Consider the following 15827-nt stretch of genomic DNA (forward strand, 5'->3'; position numbering starts at 1 on the left):
CTTGAGCCACTGTGATATGGTCATGGAATCTTCATGACCTAGTGATTACTGCCATTGCATTTGTGGGTTCGACAGTGCTGGGGTAAGTGGGTTCCACAGTCAATTAACAGCATATCTGCTTTCTCTACATTATTGCCCAACCAATTGATCGGATAGTGACAAAGTCCATCGATGATTGTTGTTACTGACCATATGGATCCTATTATATTTTTCCTCCCTGATCTCAGATTATGCACAATGCTACGCATTTTGAAAAGAAAAGAGAAAAGTGTACGCAAAATTGCAAAGAATGAGCACGAGAATGCTCAGTTGGAAAATGCTCATAGTTGGCTGCAGCAAGATATTGGAAAAAGGGGTAGTTAACTTAGTTGTGTTGCGACCTTCTAATTCAAGTGCACAAATCAGATTGGGATGGGTAGGGCATGGCTGCATCAAGGATCTACCAATTGTAGTGCATCCACCCTTAAAAAATCAATCTTGAAGATGCATTTGACAGCCAAGATTGTGAATCTAAAATCAATCTTGAAGATGCATTGACCATCAAAGATTGTGAATCTATTAAAAATAAATAATTCTTGAATCTGATATCTTTTGGACCGTCCGTTAAGTATTTTTGGAGTTCCAAAAGCATGATACTCGAGCCAAAAGGGACAAGACTTGGAATGCATTTTTGAGTCTTAAATCCTTTAAAATGGGGACAGATGCATGAGTCTCCAAACATGCCAAAATCTTCTCCATTAGATTAAGGTGGGAATAGTGTCACATTCCACAATCATGATCCTTGTGTGTGCGCGCGAGAGAGAGAGAGGCTCAACATGTTGCAACTGCCTATTACATGGGTTAATTTGATTGTTTAGAATCAACCCAGATAGAAGGTACCCACTATGGAAGTAAACCCCAAAATTAATCCACAAATTTTGAGATAAGTGATAGACAAGTCTCTTTCAAAGTTACGTTTGGTACATATAAAAATATTTTTATAAAAGTATTTTCGAGCTTCATATATATATATATATATATATATATATAATGTATTATTTTTTCATACCAATAAAGTCTCATCACACTTTTTCACACTGGTCGCTAATTAGTGTAAAAAAGATCCACCTAATCACATGGAATTTCTTCACACTGATTGACAGCTAATTCATGTAAAAAAAATTCACCTAATTGCATGGGAGTTTTTCATGTGAAGATACTTTTGCAAGTATTTGTACATTGCTAAATGTGCCCTAGATATTTAAACTTTTTTCCCATTTTCTAATTTATGCACAATTGAAGCATGCTCAAAATCATATGATACAACACGTTTACACCCTTTCCAATCATACAAAACAAAGGCAAGCCCCAAAATCTTATAATACATGAGTACAGATTCAGTCTCCCTTGTTAGGCGGAGGAGGCCTTTGCAGTGCTAACAGTGTCAAGATCATTATCATTTCCCCTTCTTTCACGCACTTTTTGGCCTGATTTCTCCTTACCATCTCTACCATTGCTTGGCTTGCCTTGCTCAGAATTTTCGTTGTTGCGGTTCTCCTTGACCATCACTGGTTGGAACTGCCAAGGGTAACACATTTGTCATTGTAAGGAAATTTCCAATGGTTCTGAGTAATTTTCTCGGTAGATTAATCTAACACAAATTCTAATGGTTTCGAAAATGAGCAATTATTCACTCAACAGATACTAGTAGTAATATACCAAGGACCGACCCAAATGGAATCCGTCTAGATTCAAGGTCTGCTCATTTCTGGCTTCCTTATTACTAATGGAAATTCCTTGTAAATAATGGAAATAATGACTTAATGGTAAAAATGATGGCAATGATGATGACTGTGTTGGCGATGATATAATCAAGGGATTAGAAGCACAAGAAATGGGTTAATAGAATCACTTAGGAAGGGAAAGGGCAAAAAAACGGAGGGGGGGGGGCGCTAAACAAACCTGGTACACAGCATATATAACATTCCTTCTTATTTGTGCCATCATATCCAAGAAGAGATTATAGCCTTCTAGCTTGTACTCGATAAGCGGGTCTCGTTGTGCATATCCACGCAACCCAACAGCCTGCTGCACAAATTTGAGGGCTTGCAAGTGCTCCTTCCACAGCCTATCTATGTTGCTAAGCACCAAGAACTTCTCGGCTTCCTTCATCAACCCTGGTGCTTTCTTCTCAACCAAATCCTACATATAGGTTTCAAGAAAATCTCATATGTGCCAAAAAGTAAAAGCTAAAAAAAAGCGCAGGTAAATTGCATGGATGTGATAAATCTCAAGAAAAACGATAATGGGCCCCAGGTTCTTCGAGACAGAGGGAGAGGTGTTTGTCACTTAATGATGAATAACTCTTCACATAATAGTAAGAATGTAGTTGAGATGAAGATGTTGAGATGGATGAATAGCAAGACAAGAAGGGATGTAATTCAAAATAAATACATTTGGAAGAACTTAGGTGCAGCTCCAATAGGCAATAAGAAAAGAGAACTAGACTTAGGTGAGATAGCTATGTACAATAGACCCAATACAACACCTGTTAGGAGGTGTGACTTGGTTCAAGTGGAAGGTTAAAAAAACGGTAAGGGGTAAGCCCAAAAAGGCACGGTTAGAAGTTGTGGGAAAAGATATCGAGACTTATGGCCTCACTAAGAGTATGACCTTTAATAGAAGAGAATAACGGACCAGGATTCATGTAGCAGACCCCAAATAGTTGGATAAAGGCTCTGATGATAATGAACATTTCAAATAAGATTCAGAATTAATTTCAATAAATAATGAATATCAAGGCATTCTTTTCATCTTTTTTTATATCAGCATGTCTTTTTAATTAATAATCTCAAACTTTCTTCTTTGATGCTTTTCTTTCACAATGGATTTTCTATGGAAGTACGTACTTGCAAAGAAAATTGCACATAAACACATTAAACACGTCTTTCACTTTGGGGAGAGTATATTCAATCCAACTGAACCACAATCCACTGGTTGAAGACTGTCCATTGAAATGGATGGTGATGGAGAGAGAATGGCAACAACCCAAGGAGGACAACTCCCCAAACATGGGTCTCACTGTCTAAATGCCACCGTCTCAATGCACAGTGATGATCCAAGGAACTATGGGTGATCCATGGTCCATCGGATTATTGTATACTTTTCCTCCTTTTTTTTCCACAAAATCTGTAGAATACCACAAAAAATACTGACCCGTTTCTGCAAATATGCTTCACGTCCACGGTAGTGGAGGTATTCCTGCAGGCTCGCATAATTTGTACATTTACTCTCCAGCAGTTCAGAAGTCAAATCATTTAATAAGTAGCAATACCTGTGAAAATCAAATTTTATATAAGCTGCCAAAATTGTGTACTCCATTACTTTGCTATTCTTTATATGTATGACCTATACAGGTATATTGTCTTTTCTTCTTTCCATCAATGTGGTTAGGGATTGAATTAACATCCCAAAATAATCAGTTACCGATAAAACAATAATAAGAAAAAGAATCAGTGGCATGAGACCAAAGCAAAATAATAAGGCTGTATAGTACCAAAAACCAAAAATCATGGAGTTTTTTTTGCCATTTTTTCCAAACTAAGACAATTTTACATTATATGTTAGTAATGAAACTCATCCAAATAGTAGCATAGAAGAAAGAGCACAAAATTCAGAATGAATTCTTTTGCTATTCTTTCCATTACAGAACAAAAATTCAAATCTAAAATTGGACAAATTCCATAATTTTTGTTATATCTACATTATATTTAAGAATAAATCTTGGCAAGAACTTCGCTATGCAAAATTGAGAATCCAAAACCATTCTACACTCAACATTTTGAGGTAATTAAAGGAATATAGCTTACTAATTTGAATAATGCTTTCAATAATAATGTTATGATTTTACACGAGAAACAAGAAAACTCTCTTACTGCTGAAGCTTTGCAATTAGCTTCTCAAGATCCCAACTCTCTTTAGGAGCATCAACTCCAATATTTGCCTGGCCAAATACAAAGACTATTATATTAAGAGACATGATAGCACAAAAACTTCCTATTAAAATATCTTATCAACACTGAAGAACGACAAAGTTTACTCCAGAAGCCCATAATGGGATGCATATAATGAGAAGCTGATAATCGAGACCCAAGAGAACCAAATATCTCCAGGAATGTCCATCAAAATAATGGTCTAAGGATAATAAAACAACTAGATTACTTAAGTTTCATCACCTCTAAAATGTCATCCATAGTCAACTCAGCATATTCAATAAGCAAGGATTGCAGATTATCAGATTCTAGGGCACGCCTCCTCTCTGTATATACACGATCTCTTTGGCTATTTAAGACTTCATCATATTCAAATAGCTGCTTCCTGATGTCAAAAAAGTAGTTCTCCACCTTTCTCTGAGCCTCATCCAGAGCTTTTGTCAGCATTTTGGACTCAATTGGCAAGTCCTCAACCCTGAAAGCTCTCATCAAACCCTGTAAATTTGAACAAATTGACAAGTCAAAATCAATGTGGAGAAACAGCACAGTTATTTTCTTTATTTACCAATGCATGTTTCACAATTAAATACCAACCAGTTTTTCATTTGTTTCTTCCACCCCATATCAACACCAATATCTTTAAGAAGTAGACTTAACAGGGAGTATGTTTTTAAGTGGTCACAAAAATTTCTGCACTTTTTATTAAACAGAGGTGTGGATCTTAAGAACATTAAGAGATTTTTTAAGGAAACCATGCTAACACAATCCACAACTATGTTTTGGAACTTTAACAGATCTTCAAGTTATCATAGGCTTGCTAAAAGACAAAAAAATTGATACAACTGCACATTTCTCCCAAGTTATAGTGTGCTAGTAGAACGTTGCTCCTGCTCAAGCTTCATAGCCCACATTTAACTGACCCTAATCGCCCCAAACAGCTTACTCATACTTCCCAGTACCAAGTCTAGCAAAACCAAAAATTTGTGACGTGAGAAAAGTTCAGCAGGTAGAGCAAGCTAGACCTGAATACGGTCACCACCAAATATTCGAAATATGTTATCTTCAAGACTAAGGAAAAACCTTGAGCTTCCAGGATCCCCTTGTCTTCCACTTCGCCCACGAAGCTGTTAATACCATGGAAATCAAGGCAATCAGAACTTTGAACCATTGCAGAGCAAAAGCTATGGTCATCCCCAAGTAAATGTGGAATAATGAACAATTTGTCATGCTTGATCAATAACAAGCCAATAAATAAATTTTACACTTCCGTGTATGATGTATCTATCACTATATTGATATAAAAATAGACAACGGTAAAGAGAATCCCAGATGTTACCTGATTGTCGATCCGTCGTGATTCATGGCGCTCTGTTCCCACCACATGAAGTCCACCAGCTAATACAACCTGGAGAATCACAGTTGAGAACTTCAGTCATAACAAACTGAACACTATAAATCTCAAAACACACTCAAAATATGATGCATATAAATTCTAATATTCAGTGGTTGCCAGGAGAAATACCTTCTTCCGCTCTTCTTCAGTATATATCTTAAATTCTTCAACAATTTCTTGGAAAGCATTCCGCAACTTTGATATCACTGTATCGTGGGTTGGACCCTATACTTGATCAGAAACCATAATTTATTCATATAGTGTATAGTTTAGAGGAAGTTTACGCAAAAAAATCAAGCACATGTAACCTCAATGCAGGTCCATACTCCTCAAAACAGTAGGTGCTAGTTAATTTAACAGATATTAAGGTTTTGAAACTGGGTCAAGAAGTCATAAGTTTAACTCAGAAGCCAGAAGGATAGGATTTACTCTATGGAAGGAAAGGACCAAGTTCACCTTTTCGCACGAATAAGAAAGACGCTCCTCTGCTTCAAGCTCAGTCAGTGATCTTTTACCCCATGTTTGCACAGCTAATGCCACTGCATCCTCAGCCAGTGAAATCTTTTCTTTAGAAAGTTCACATGGGAATAAACTTTTGTTCACCTGAAATTATCACAGTTAAGGGGTCAAAATAATTACAAAATTGAATTCTCTGCAATCTTATTTCCTATTGGACCAACATATTTGGTTTACTAATTTTCGAAAAAAACTTTGTTCCTACCTTCCAGGTCTTCTTTGGAGGTGCCTTCTTTATAGAAACGTACTCTCCATCATTGGGCTTAACAACTCTGTAGTATTCATGTCATCTTAGAAATAGTAAAAAGAAACATCCGTTAACATGCTTAAAGATTAAAATTCAGCAATTCAACTAGAATCACAAGCTTGAAGAAATTATAGAAGTAGAATCTTCTTCAAAAACAATGGTTGCTTCTGAAAAGTAATGATGTGATGTTCTGGTCTAGAATGCATTTAACCGTTCTCAAAAAAGAATGAAGTCTTTTGCCAACCAACTCTATAGGTTTGACTACAATATCACTTGCCAGAGATTCATTAGCCATAAAGGATGGTATTCAAACACTATCTTAATTCTATAACATCATCCAATAATTTGTTCATTATAAACATTGTAAGACTAAAGTATGCCCAAACAATGATTCCACACACAGGAAAATGTGAAGAAAATAACTCATAAAAAGGACAGATAGAGATTTCAGGGATACATAAGAGCTCCTCATTCCATAGCTATGCTGTTTAGATATCAACTTTTTGCCAAGATATATGATTGCAGAATGGAATCGTGCTCTAAATTACAAAATTAAATGGTAGAAATCTGTGGTTTCTGACATGACCAGAATGAAAAAGATTTAATTGTATAAGAGGATCATTTGCGAAAGAGTGAGATATTGTCAGAACATGCATATATGGCATCCTTTTTATTCATATTTTTCCTTATGTGAAAATTATGGATATATAACAGCACGAACAAATGGACGTGAAAATTAAAGTCAAACTATCATAAAAGAGTCATGGGATACCTTGGCATAAGAATTTCTCGTAGCTTTAACCTTGCCATAAACTCTGCATTACCTCCTAGGATGATATCTGTTCCACGACCAGCCATGTTTGTGGCAATGGTAACAGCCCCAAGACGACCACTTTGGCCTACAATTTCAGCTTCTCTCTCTACATTTTCTGGTTTTGCATTTAGTACCTAACAATCCATAACATTAATTTTTTAGAAATAAAAGAAAATTGTTAGGTTCATCAACAGGTAGCACATAAGGAACCAGAATGAAAAATTGCAAAGAGGCCCCCAAATAAGGATAAATAAAGCAATAAAATGGAAAAATATGACTTTTCAAGGATTTTGTCTTTTATTGGTTACTGAGGAAAAGTATATTACTACTGCTTTCACGACTCTTACATGGAACACTCACCACAAAATATAGAGTTCACCTATAGTAACCTCACAACTATAAGAAATTTCATGTGCATTCCATTGAAATGGTGTTCAAAACTATAATGACATCTCGATAATTCTGAGAGGAGAGCCAGCTCAGTCCAAACAGGTTTGGCTTGGACTGACCAGTGCATATCCTACATTTTCAAATTTTTATGAATTTAGTTTTCTTATTTTGCTCAGTCAATTGATAATTATTTTCTCTTTATAGACTTTCAAGATTCTAAGATCCAAAAGCTATTTTGATCATAGGGTAGCAAGCATACCCACTAACAACATTGAGCAGGTTGTAACTATGCATACAAAACTAATCAACTTCTCACCTCATGAGGAATTCCTGCTTCTTTCAACTGCTCAGATAACGCATCACTTTGCTCAACACTGGTTGTGCCAACAAGTACAGGGCGACCTGTCTTATGCATTCTGGATATCTCAACAACAACAGCGGCCCATTTACCAGTAGCTGCTCTAAAAACTACATCAGATTCATCCTAGAAAAGGCAGTGCAAGCGTGTAAGGGTTAGGACTAGCAAGACATTGTCAAATTCCTTTATTTCACAAGGTACATAATTAAAAAGAGACTTCATGCAAAGCTTTTCTAATGCAATTCATCCATGAAGAAAAGGCACAGTGCCAAATAAATTTTAAAGATATTCACATAGACAGCTAGTCATTGGAGACCTTTCTAATCATGGGCTTGTTTGTAGGCACAATCGTGACTTTCAGTTTGTATATACTCTCGAACTCTGTGCTTTCAGTGGCTGCAGTGCCCGTCATACCACAAAGTTTAGGGAACTGTGAAAATTCAAAATTGTAAACAACACATCAATGACGTGAAAATGAAAATAGCAATATCAATCTTCTGATTATGAACATTATGGGACAATGCCTAGGCACCTGCAAATGCCCTAGAAGTCCGTACTTATAAGTAGACACTCTGATGTGTTAAAATCTCCTCATTCTCAACTGTGCCCTCTTCAGTTATATAAAGTCCAAACAAAGGAATGGGGAGCACAAAAAGCTGGACTATATGGAAACTGTGACTTAACTTTTGCCCTCCTTGGTCCAGTGCTTGGGTATAGATTTCCTTAAAAGAATTTTGGTCTATGGCTTCAAATACAGGACAGGGGAGGGCAGAATAGTCAAATTCTAAGTGCTTACTTATACTTATGCATTACTGGGGCACCTGAATATCATATGCAGGTGTTTCAGGCAATTCCATTTCAATATGATAAAATTAAGCAGGTGATTTGGAGGTAAACTTCTTGCCTGAAGGAAAAAGTTTTGATAGCTGATTGAAGCTAGCGTAATGGTCTCATTTTGAATTGGCAAACCTTCTTTAGCTTCAACTGCTTGGTGAAGTCCATCACTCCATCGTCTACCCTGCCACAAAATATGACAAGAACCAGAAAAAGCAGGAGTCAACAATTTAGAGGAGAGAAAAAAATTGGCACGATTATTATGAGAAAAAGAGAATAATGAAGTGAAGCATGGCATGCACAAATATTAGGTTAGCGGTGGAGGATATATGAAACAACAAAAAAGAATACACAAAGCAAGGACCATACAACCCCCCAAACAAGGGAAGAATGCAGAAAGCAAGAAAAGCAGTTTTGAGTATAATTACCTAGTGACAAACAAGTTTAGCTGATCTAGATGAATGCCTTAGCATATTACAATGAACTGCTGAAAATGCTTCGCACACTTAACACAATTTAGTCAACCTAATCAATAAACTTAATCAAAGTATTGGTTATAAATCAGAAGAGCTCATCTTATATCTCACAGTCATGTTTACAAAAGATTGAAGATGTGTTGGGTCAAGATAAATGAGGAGGGGCTCATATTTGTCTCCTTCCCTCCCTCCCGATATAACACTACTAGTGATAATAATGATAATGATGATAATGATGATGATGATGATGATAACAGTAAAAGTACTAGTAGTAGTAGTAATAATAATAATAACAACAACAACAACGATAATGATGATGATAGTAATAGTACTAGTAATAATAATCTAGCCCCTCCTACCAGCCTAAGGGAACCAAACTGAACAAGGTTAACTGCATAGATATGTGCACATGAATAACCATGTATATACACAACGATCACTTCATTAAGGCCAGCAGAAGGAGAACGGTCATTACCTGCATCACACGGCCAGTAAACTCGTCTACAATGAGAACATCCTTTGCACGAACAATGTAGTTTACGTCTCTCAAAAAGAGTTCCTTTGCTTTAATCGCATTCAATACATATGATGCCCATTGCTCCCGAGGGTCATATAGATCTTTTACACCCAAAATTTCTTCAGAATCCTCATAACCTTGTTCAGTAAGTAACACTGTTTTCTGCTTCTCATCGACCTGAAAACAGCTTTCAGGATTAGCGCAAATATGTTGGCGGCCTTAGCAAACGAGGAAGTATTCCAATGGACACATAGTCCATTGGGATCATCACCATCCAATGAAATGATTAATGATGACTGAAACTGGATGAGACCATTTGGGGTCATGTCCTATTCTAGTGGATTCCACTCATGATCATACTAGTCATTTCATCAAATGACAATGCTTATTTTTTAAGAAATAATTATTTCTGATAGTTTTACTTCTTACAGTGTAGTGTATGTCCCGCACAAAAGCTGCTGCCATCTTTGCTGCTTTATAATACCTATCACTAGGTTTTTCTGCAGATCCTGAGATGATGAGAGGAGTTCTGGCTTCATCGATAAGAATAGAGTCTACCTCATCAATTACACAATAAGTAAAACCCCTTAATACGAGCTCATCGACGCTCTGTCGACAACAAAAGTAAACAGTTAGTTCTATGGACCAGTTTTTGAAATAAACTGCAATAGAGAAAAGGTCAGAATCAAATTTTTTAAGAAGCATAAATATGGTGAAATCTTACTAACCGTGGCAAGATTATCCCTCAAATAATCAAAACCAAGCTCACTATTTGTAACATAAGTAATGTCGCATGTATAGTTCTCTCTCCTTTGCTCGCTTGACATATTTTCTGCGTGTAAGTTTAAGAACTTGTCATGAAAATAATCACATAAATCAACTTGCTAACAAGCACACACATAGGGAAAGTACACTAAAATCCAATAGGCTATGGAAAACCACAGCTGGGATCATCTCCATCCAATAAAATGATAAATGTTGAGTGGAACCACCATTAGGGTCACGAGCTGCACTCTCCATCACCATTCATCATTTCAGCGTACAATGATGAACTGATGACCCCAATGGATGATGATTTTCCATGGTCGACTGGATTAATAATGTCATCCCTCTGCCACTTTTTTCCTTCTCTACAGTTGCATCAATCACTCATAAAAGAACACTGCTATTCATCACATTCGGGAAAAAAAGTAACAGGGTTATACAAATCAAGGAAAGATGGTAGTTTTGTAATAAAAAAGAAGTAAATGTATTGTCAAAAATTTCTTGCAAAATTAAATGTTTATTGATTCAGGATTTCAAGAGGATAACATACGTTGGATTAGGCCGACCTGTAGTCCAAGAAATCGTGGAACTTGACCCACCCACTCACAGTCACGCCGAGCAAGATAATCATTCACAGTGACACAATGCACTCCCTTCCCACTCAAAGCATTCAGATAAGCAGGTAAAACTGCAACAAGTGTCTTTCCTTCACCAGTCCTCATTTCTGCAATTTCACCCTTATGAAGAACAATGCCGCCTGCACGATATTGAACAGGAATTAGGTCAAAGAATACAAACACTTCATCGACTACAATAATTTTTTAATAACTGGGTTAAATTAGTTTCTCTTGTGATGCAATGCCCCATCTAGTGCGTTTAAATACTACAATACATGTTGTTCACAAAAAAAAAAAACTGAGGTAGATATAAGGTGACACATTGTTGAAAATGGAAGAATGGTGTCTATGATACAATCTTTTTAAGTAAAGACGGAGGAGGTTTCATTTTGATAGTGTCTATTTGCATACAGTAAGCTAGTTGAGATTTGTCGAAAATCAATAAATTACTTGTGAATTCCCCATGTTGTTAGTTAGCATTAATAGCAATATTTTTTCACTCTATAGAAAATTTATTTCTTTTAGCCAACTATAAAGACTGAAGGCCCAAAAGTCTTTTTGAAGCAACTTATTTCTTTTAGCCAATCATATCTGGAGGTAACTCAATAGCCAACTGATACCTATTAGTTGAACATCAAAAGGTCGAAGGCCCAAAACTCTTTTTGAAGCTTCCCTTACAACCGCAAATGCTTCCTGTCAATAAAAACATTGAATGATGAATAATATAAATAAATAAAAAATTGCAACACTTATGCTTTTGATTTGATGAGCAACATTTCTTATCTTCATAAACTAAAAATCAATCAAATCTGCCATTGAAAACACCCTCAATCAAAAGTTTAACCAATAATGAAGACAACAACATAGTAATCTGATTTGCAATTAACAGCTCAGGTTCGAAGTTCAAGTTCACTATGAAGACAGAACAATATAGTGTAAGTCACTCAATATCATCAGTCTAAGCAGTTTCAAATTAAGACAATAGAGCCATCCAAGTCTGACTTGCATTATTCTATTTCCACAGGGTCTTCTTAATGGAAGTTCCCATGCCCATTAGGAAACTGCTTTCTATTGGAAGGTTGATTCTCTGCCATATGTAAGATACATGAAAATCAGAAGCATAGATCATATTATGGCATTTCTAATTGCATATCAATGCAATGACAGTAACTTTTGGTCCATGTCTCATGTGAACCATTACAAAAAGACATCACATGGAAACTTTACTAATCAGAATAATGTTATGAGACTCATATGTGCAACATATATTATTTCATGCTCTTGAGCAATAAAAGAAAGACATTTTGCCAAAGACTATATATTTTCGATGATTAATGCACAACACTATTAATATAGTTCTGTGGTGTCAGCATGTATTGATATAGTTAGAAATAGGGAACCCAAGGTACAGATGGCAGGTCATGAATGCATATCACTAGTGTTATCCTTAAGAATGTGTATGAATATGCAAAGATTTAGGCATGCAAACCATGGAATAATTTGTTAATACAAATTACAAAACTAGTGAGCCTTGCTCCTCTAATGCGTTTAGACTTTAGACTATGTCCATTTAGGTTATTCAAGGTCACTGTCAGCGTTCCATGATTCGCTCGAATCCACTCGGACTTGGTTGAGTTACTCGGGCTTGCCCTATAGGCAAGGCGGAGTAGGAGCGAGTTCCACGGCAACTCGCCTCACCCTTATAAATGTAGTAAAAGAATATAAAAAATAGAAAAGTAGAAAATTTGGGAAACACCACTATATTTGTTAGAAACAAATTTTTACATGATTTCGGTAATTTTCACGATGATTTGAGAACTTTCATATTTTTCCCCTTTTTATAATTTTTCAGAAGTATTCAATATCTAAATCAAAATTTTCAATAATCCATATTTATAGATCTTTGTCATTTTTTTGCTTTCTACCTCTTTTATTTTTTTCTTATTTTAAATATTTTTAAAAAATAAAAATTCGATTCCTACAGCTAAACTACCAAAAAAAACTATTTTCATTTTTTATTTTGCCATTTTTTTACCTTTTCTGGTTGTACGTGACTCGGCCATCCACTCGGACTCAGCCAAGTTACTCTCTCAGCCAAGGGCCTAGTACCTTGTCCTATACGAATTTCTGAACCTTGGTCACAGTCAGCTGAGGATCTTTTCTAGCTCTCAATATATGAACCTTTCCATGCTGAAGCTGAATGCTTGCTGAAAACCCATGACTTAAAAACAATAGAGAATTTCAATATCTATAACAACCACTAAGACCTCAATTCGGAATCTGAATTTTGTGCGATGATCATTGGCCCCCAAAAGTTCTTTCAACAAACTGATTACTGATATGAATTCATAACAATTTACCAAATGATAGCAAAATTCAAAACATGAAGAATTATATGGTGAAGAGTGAAATTATTCTGTTCACGAAGCCCCATGAATACGCTTGAGATTAATCAGAAAACATTCGCAATTAAAGCATGCAGTTTGTCATATTGAGCGAAGATAAACGCAACAAAATCATAGTGAGAGAAAATCCTCATACCATAACCCAGAGAGAAAACTAATAAAACTGATAAAATCAACATCATTTGTTTATGTGTGTGTGTGAGAGAGAGGAGTTAACACTAACAGGAAGAACAGAATCCAATGATTCTCCCCCTGAAACTCGCTCTTTGAACTCCAACGTTTTCTCTCTCAATTGAGCATCTGATAATTCAGAAACAGAAGTTTCTAATCCATTAATCAAGCTCACAGTTGCAGAATGCTGCTTCCTTGTGGCCTCACCAGTGTCATTGCCCTTAAAAATACCACCCAGCAAACCACCAAGAGAAGCCACGATCCCTGATTTTCTCTTTCTGAAACCCCCATACACTGGATATGTGCCATTAAAACCCCAAACCAAGCTTTTTCTCACCAAAAGACACGCGCCAAACTCAATTTGGGCCTGTGAAGTACTGTTATTGTGAAGAAAATTGCAAAAATGAGGATTATGCGGTGCAGGAAATGGCGGGAAAAGCGAAGGAGAATTCAGAAGAGATCCTGTTGTTGCGGCCATCGCCGCATGGAAAGAGATGGGAGTTGCAGTGAGGGAAAGAGTGGAAATCTTTATTGACAAGAGTAAGAGAGAGGAAGTGCACCACGATCGAATTTCGTTACCAGAGCTTCTCTCTCTACAGAGTGAGCGCAAGGACACGAAAGGATAAGGTACGGACTTTACAGGATGAGCGGGTATATATTGCTCCCGCGGTATCATACTATACATGTAATCCCTTGGGTGGATCACCTACTTGGAAGGACTTTTTTTCAATTTGAAATTTGCAAGATGTTCCTAAAAAAATCACTGGATAATTATGTTTAATAGACAAATTTTTAATTTCAAGTTTTTTTTTTTTACAGTTGAACTCTATTTAATTCTGAGACATTATTTTTTTCAAACACAAAATTAGTCTATTTGAAATTTTTTTAATTGAGGTTAGTCTATGAGTCTAGAAGGTTATGTCTCCATCATTTGGGGTCCTACAGCTACTCCAAAATTGGGTTTTATTCGAGGGAGAAAATAGAGCGTGCACGTTTAAATGGATATAGAGAATACTAAGAAGCAACGATGGGTTTTAATGGAAAATCGTATTTTTTAACTTACATATTTATGGAGACCTACAAATGTCCAAAGTTGATAATTTTTGACCCGATGATGTCAATTATATATTTTCAGTCATATTTAAAATAAAACATTATTATCCGCTCACTTCTAGTCATTTGATCATAAGAGTGAATATCTTTGAATTTATAAATATAATATATATGAAGATACAACCACATATAATTATACTTAAATGCAAAAAAAAGTTTAGCCACCCTTAAAACAAAAATAGACTTTCCAAAGCACACTATGCCTTATTTACGCTCACTCCTTATCATTTTAAAATTGTAAGGCATTGATGAAAATAAATGCCAAAACCACAATAACACCCAATGAATATTTTAAAGGGTGAGGTTTATACGAGGTGTTTATATAGCTTTAATTATGAAATTTAAAATTTGAAAAACCATCTATATCGGTTGTGGATTGAAATTTTGAAAATAAACAGTCCAAATAACTTGTCGCAAGATGCACTATTTTTAGGATTCGAAATTCTTTTTTTCATAATATTCATGTACCTTTAGATTGAGATGATCAATTCGAAGGCTTTTCAACTTAAAAAAACTCTTTTCTTTGGGAATTTTGAAGCTGCACACCTTATTTCTATAGTACGAGGTTGCAACCTTATATAAATATTTTCCTAATTTTTCTTTTTAAATGCATTTAAATTTCCCGACTAAATGCATTAAAGGCATGAAAAGGCTGCTTCTCAAAAAATTTCATTCATATTCGCAATAGTATTGTCGAGACTGAGGGCGTGTTAGTTTATCAAAGGTTGGACTTCAAGAGCAGAGCTTTTGTACATCTTTGGCTGCATGGGGGACCATGGAATGAAATCAACTCTAAATAATTGGAAAAAAAAGCTTAGTGATGATAATGGGAATGGAACTACGAAGCTTCCATTTTTCATATTGTAAACAATGGTTCAAGAAAAAGGGGGCAATTTTCTGAAGTCACCCCTTCCATCTTCTAATGGAATCAAAATGCCCAAGATTTCTACTTTCAAAGACAAAACTTCCACCAAACAAACACAACCCAAATTTCACTTCAATTTAAGTTTGATAATCTCAATTTTAGAGTATTTTTGATATCATCATTTTCATAGTTTTTTCTCAACTACTTGGAATCAACTATACGAATCCTGATATGTCATTTTGTTTTATTAAGAATGTACTCTCAATAAGGCTGGAAGTCCCTAAATCTTCATATACCTCAACTTTTGAGTATTTTTTATACTAATCTTAAGTAATAAAACTTTGATGTATATCGAAAATAAAAAACAAGTACAAA

General features: G+C 35.7%; 1 protein-coding gene across 5 annotated transcripts; it reads right to left on the reverse strand.

Annotated features, from left to right (window-relative positions):
• Nucleotides 1–1237: 1237 nt before the first annotated feature.
• AGY1 (Albino or Glassy Yellow 1) lies at nucleotides 1238–14103 on the reverse strand. 5 transcript variants are annotated; one of them, XM_020664798.2, is made up of 20 exons: nucleotides 13682–14103; nucleotides 11519–11591; nucleotides 10832–11038; nucleotides 10245–10348; nucleotides 9946–10125; nucleotides 9475–9693; nucleotides 8594–8707; nucleotides 8006–8119; nucleotides 7648–7815; nucleotides 6900–7075; nucleotides 6086–6152; nucleotides 5821–5967; nucleotides 5494–5589; nucleotides 5308–5376; nucleotides 4994–5095; nucleotides 4215–4466; nucleotides 3915–3982; nucleotides 3196–3313; nucleotides 1942–2181; nucleotides 1238–1557 (listed from the first exon to the last, which is right to left on the reverse strand). In XM_020664798.2, exons 1-20 carry the CDS (start codon nucleotides 13781–13783, stop codon nucleotides 1390–1392), a joined length of 2784 nt encoding a protein of 927 aa, XP_020520457.2. In that variant the 5' UTR covers nucleotides 13784–14103; the 3' UTR covers nucleotides 1238–1389. The 5 variants fall into 5 exon arrangements, with proteins under 5 accessions (XP_020520457.2, XP_006840359.1, XP_088715793.1 ...); XM_006840296.4 differs by having other exon boundaries at nucleotides 13527–14099; XM_088859667.1 differs by having other exon boundaries at nucleotides 13650–14092.
• Nucleotides 14104–15827: the final 1724 nt, after the last annotated feature.

This window comes from Amborella trichopoda, chromosome 2, assembly GCF_054954075.1.
Source record: "Amborella trichopoda isolate Santa Cruz 75 chromosome 2, AtrichopodaSantaCruz75HAP2 v2.0, whole genome shotgun sequence".
NCBI classification, from domain to species: domain Eukaryota; kingdom Viridiplantae; phylum Streptophyta; class Magnoliopsida; order Amborellales; family Amborellaceae; genus Amborella; species Amborella trichopoda.

Excerpts from the sequence above, each read along its gene's own strand:
- AGY1 (XM_006840296.4), bottom strand. The coding sequence starts at position 13,952 with ATGGCCGCAACAACAGGATCTCTTCTGAATTCTCCTTCGCTTTTCCCG. Across the intron at positions 3,983-4,214 it reads CTATGGATGACATTTTAGAG|GCAAATATTGGAGTTGATGC; the intron begins GTGATGAAACTT and ends GTATTTGGCCAG. Across the intron at positions 3,314-3,914 it reads CTAATTGCAAAGCTTCAGCA|GTATTGCTACTTATTAAATG; the intron begins GTAAGAGAGTTT and ends TGATTTTCACAG.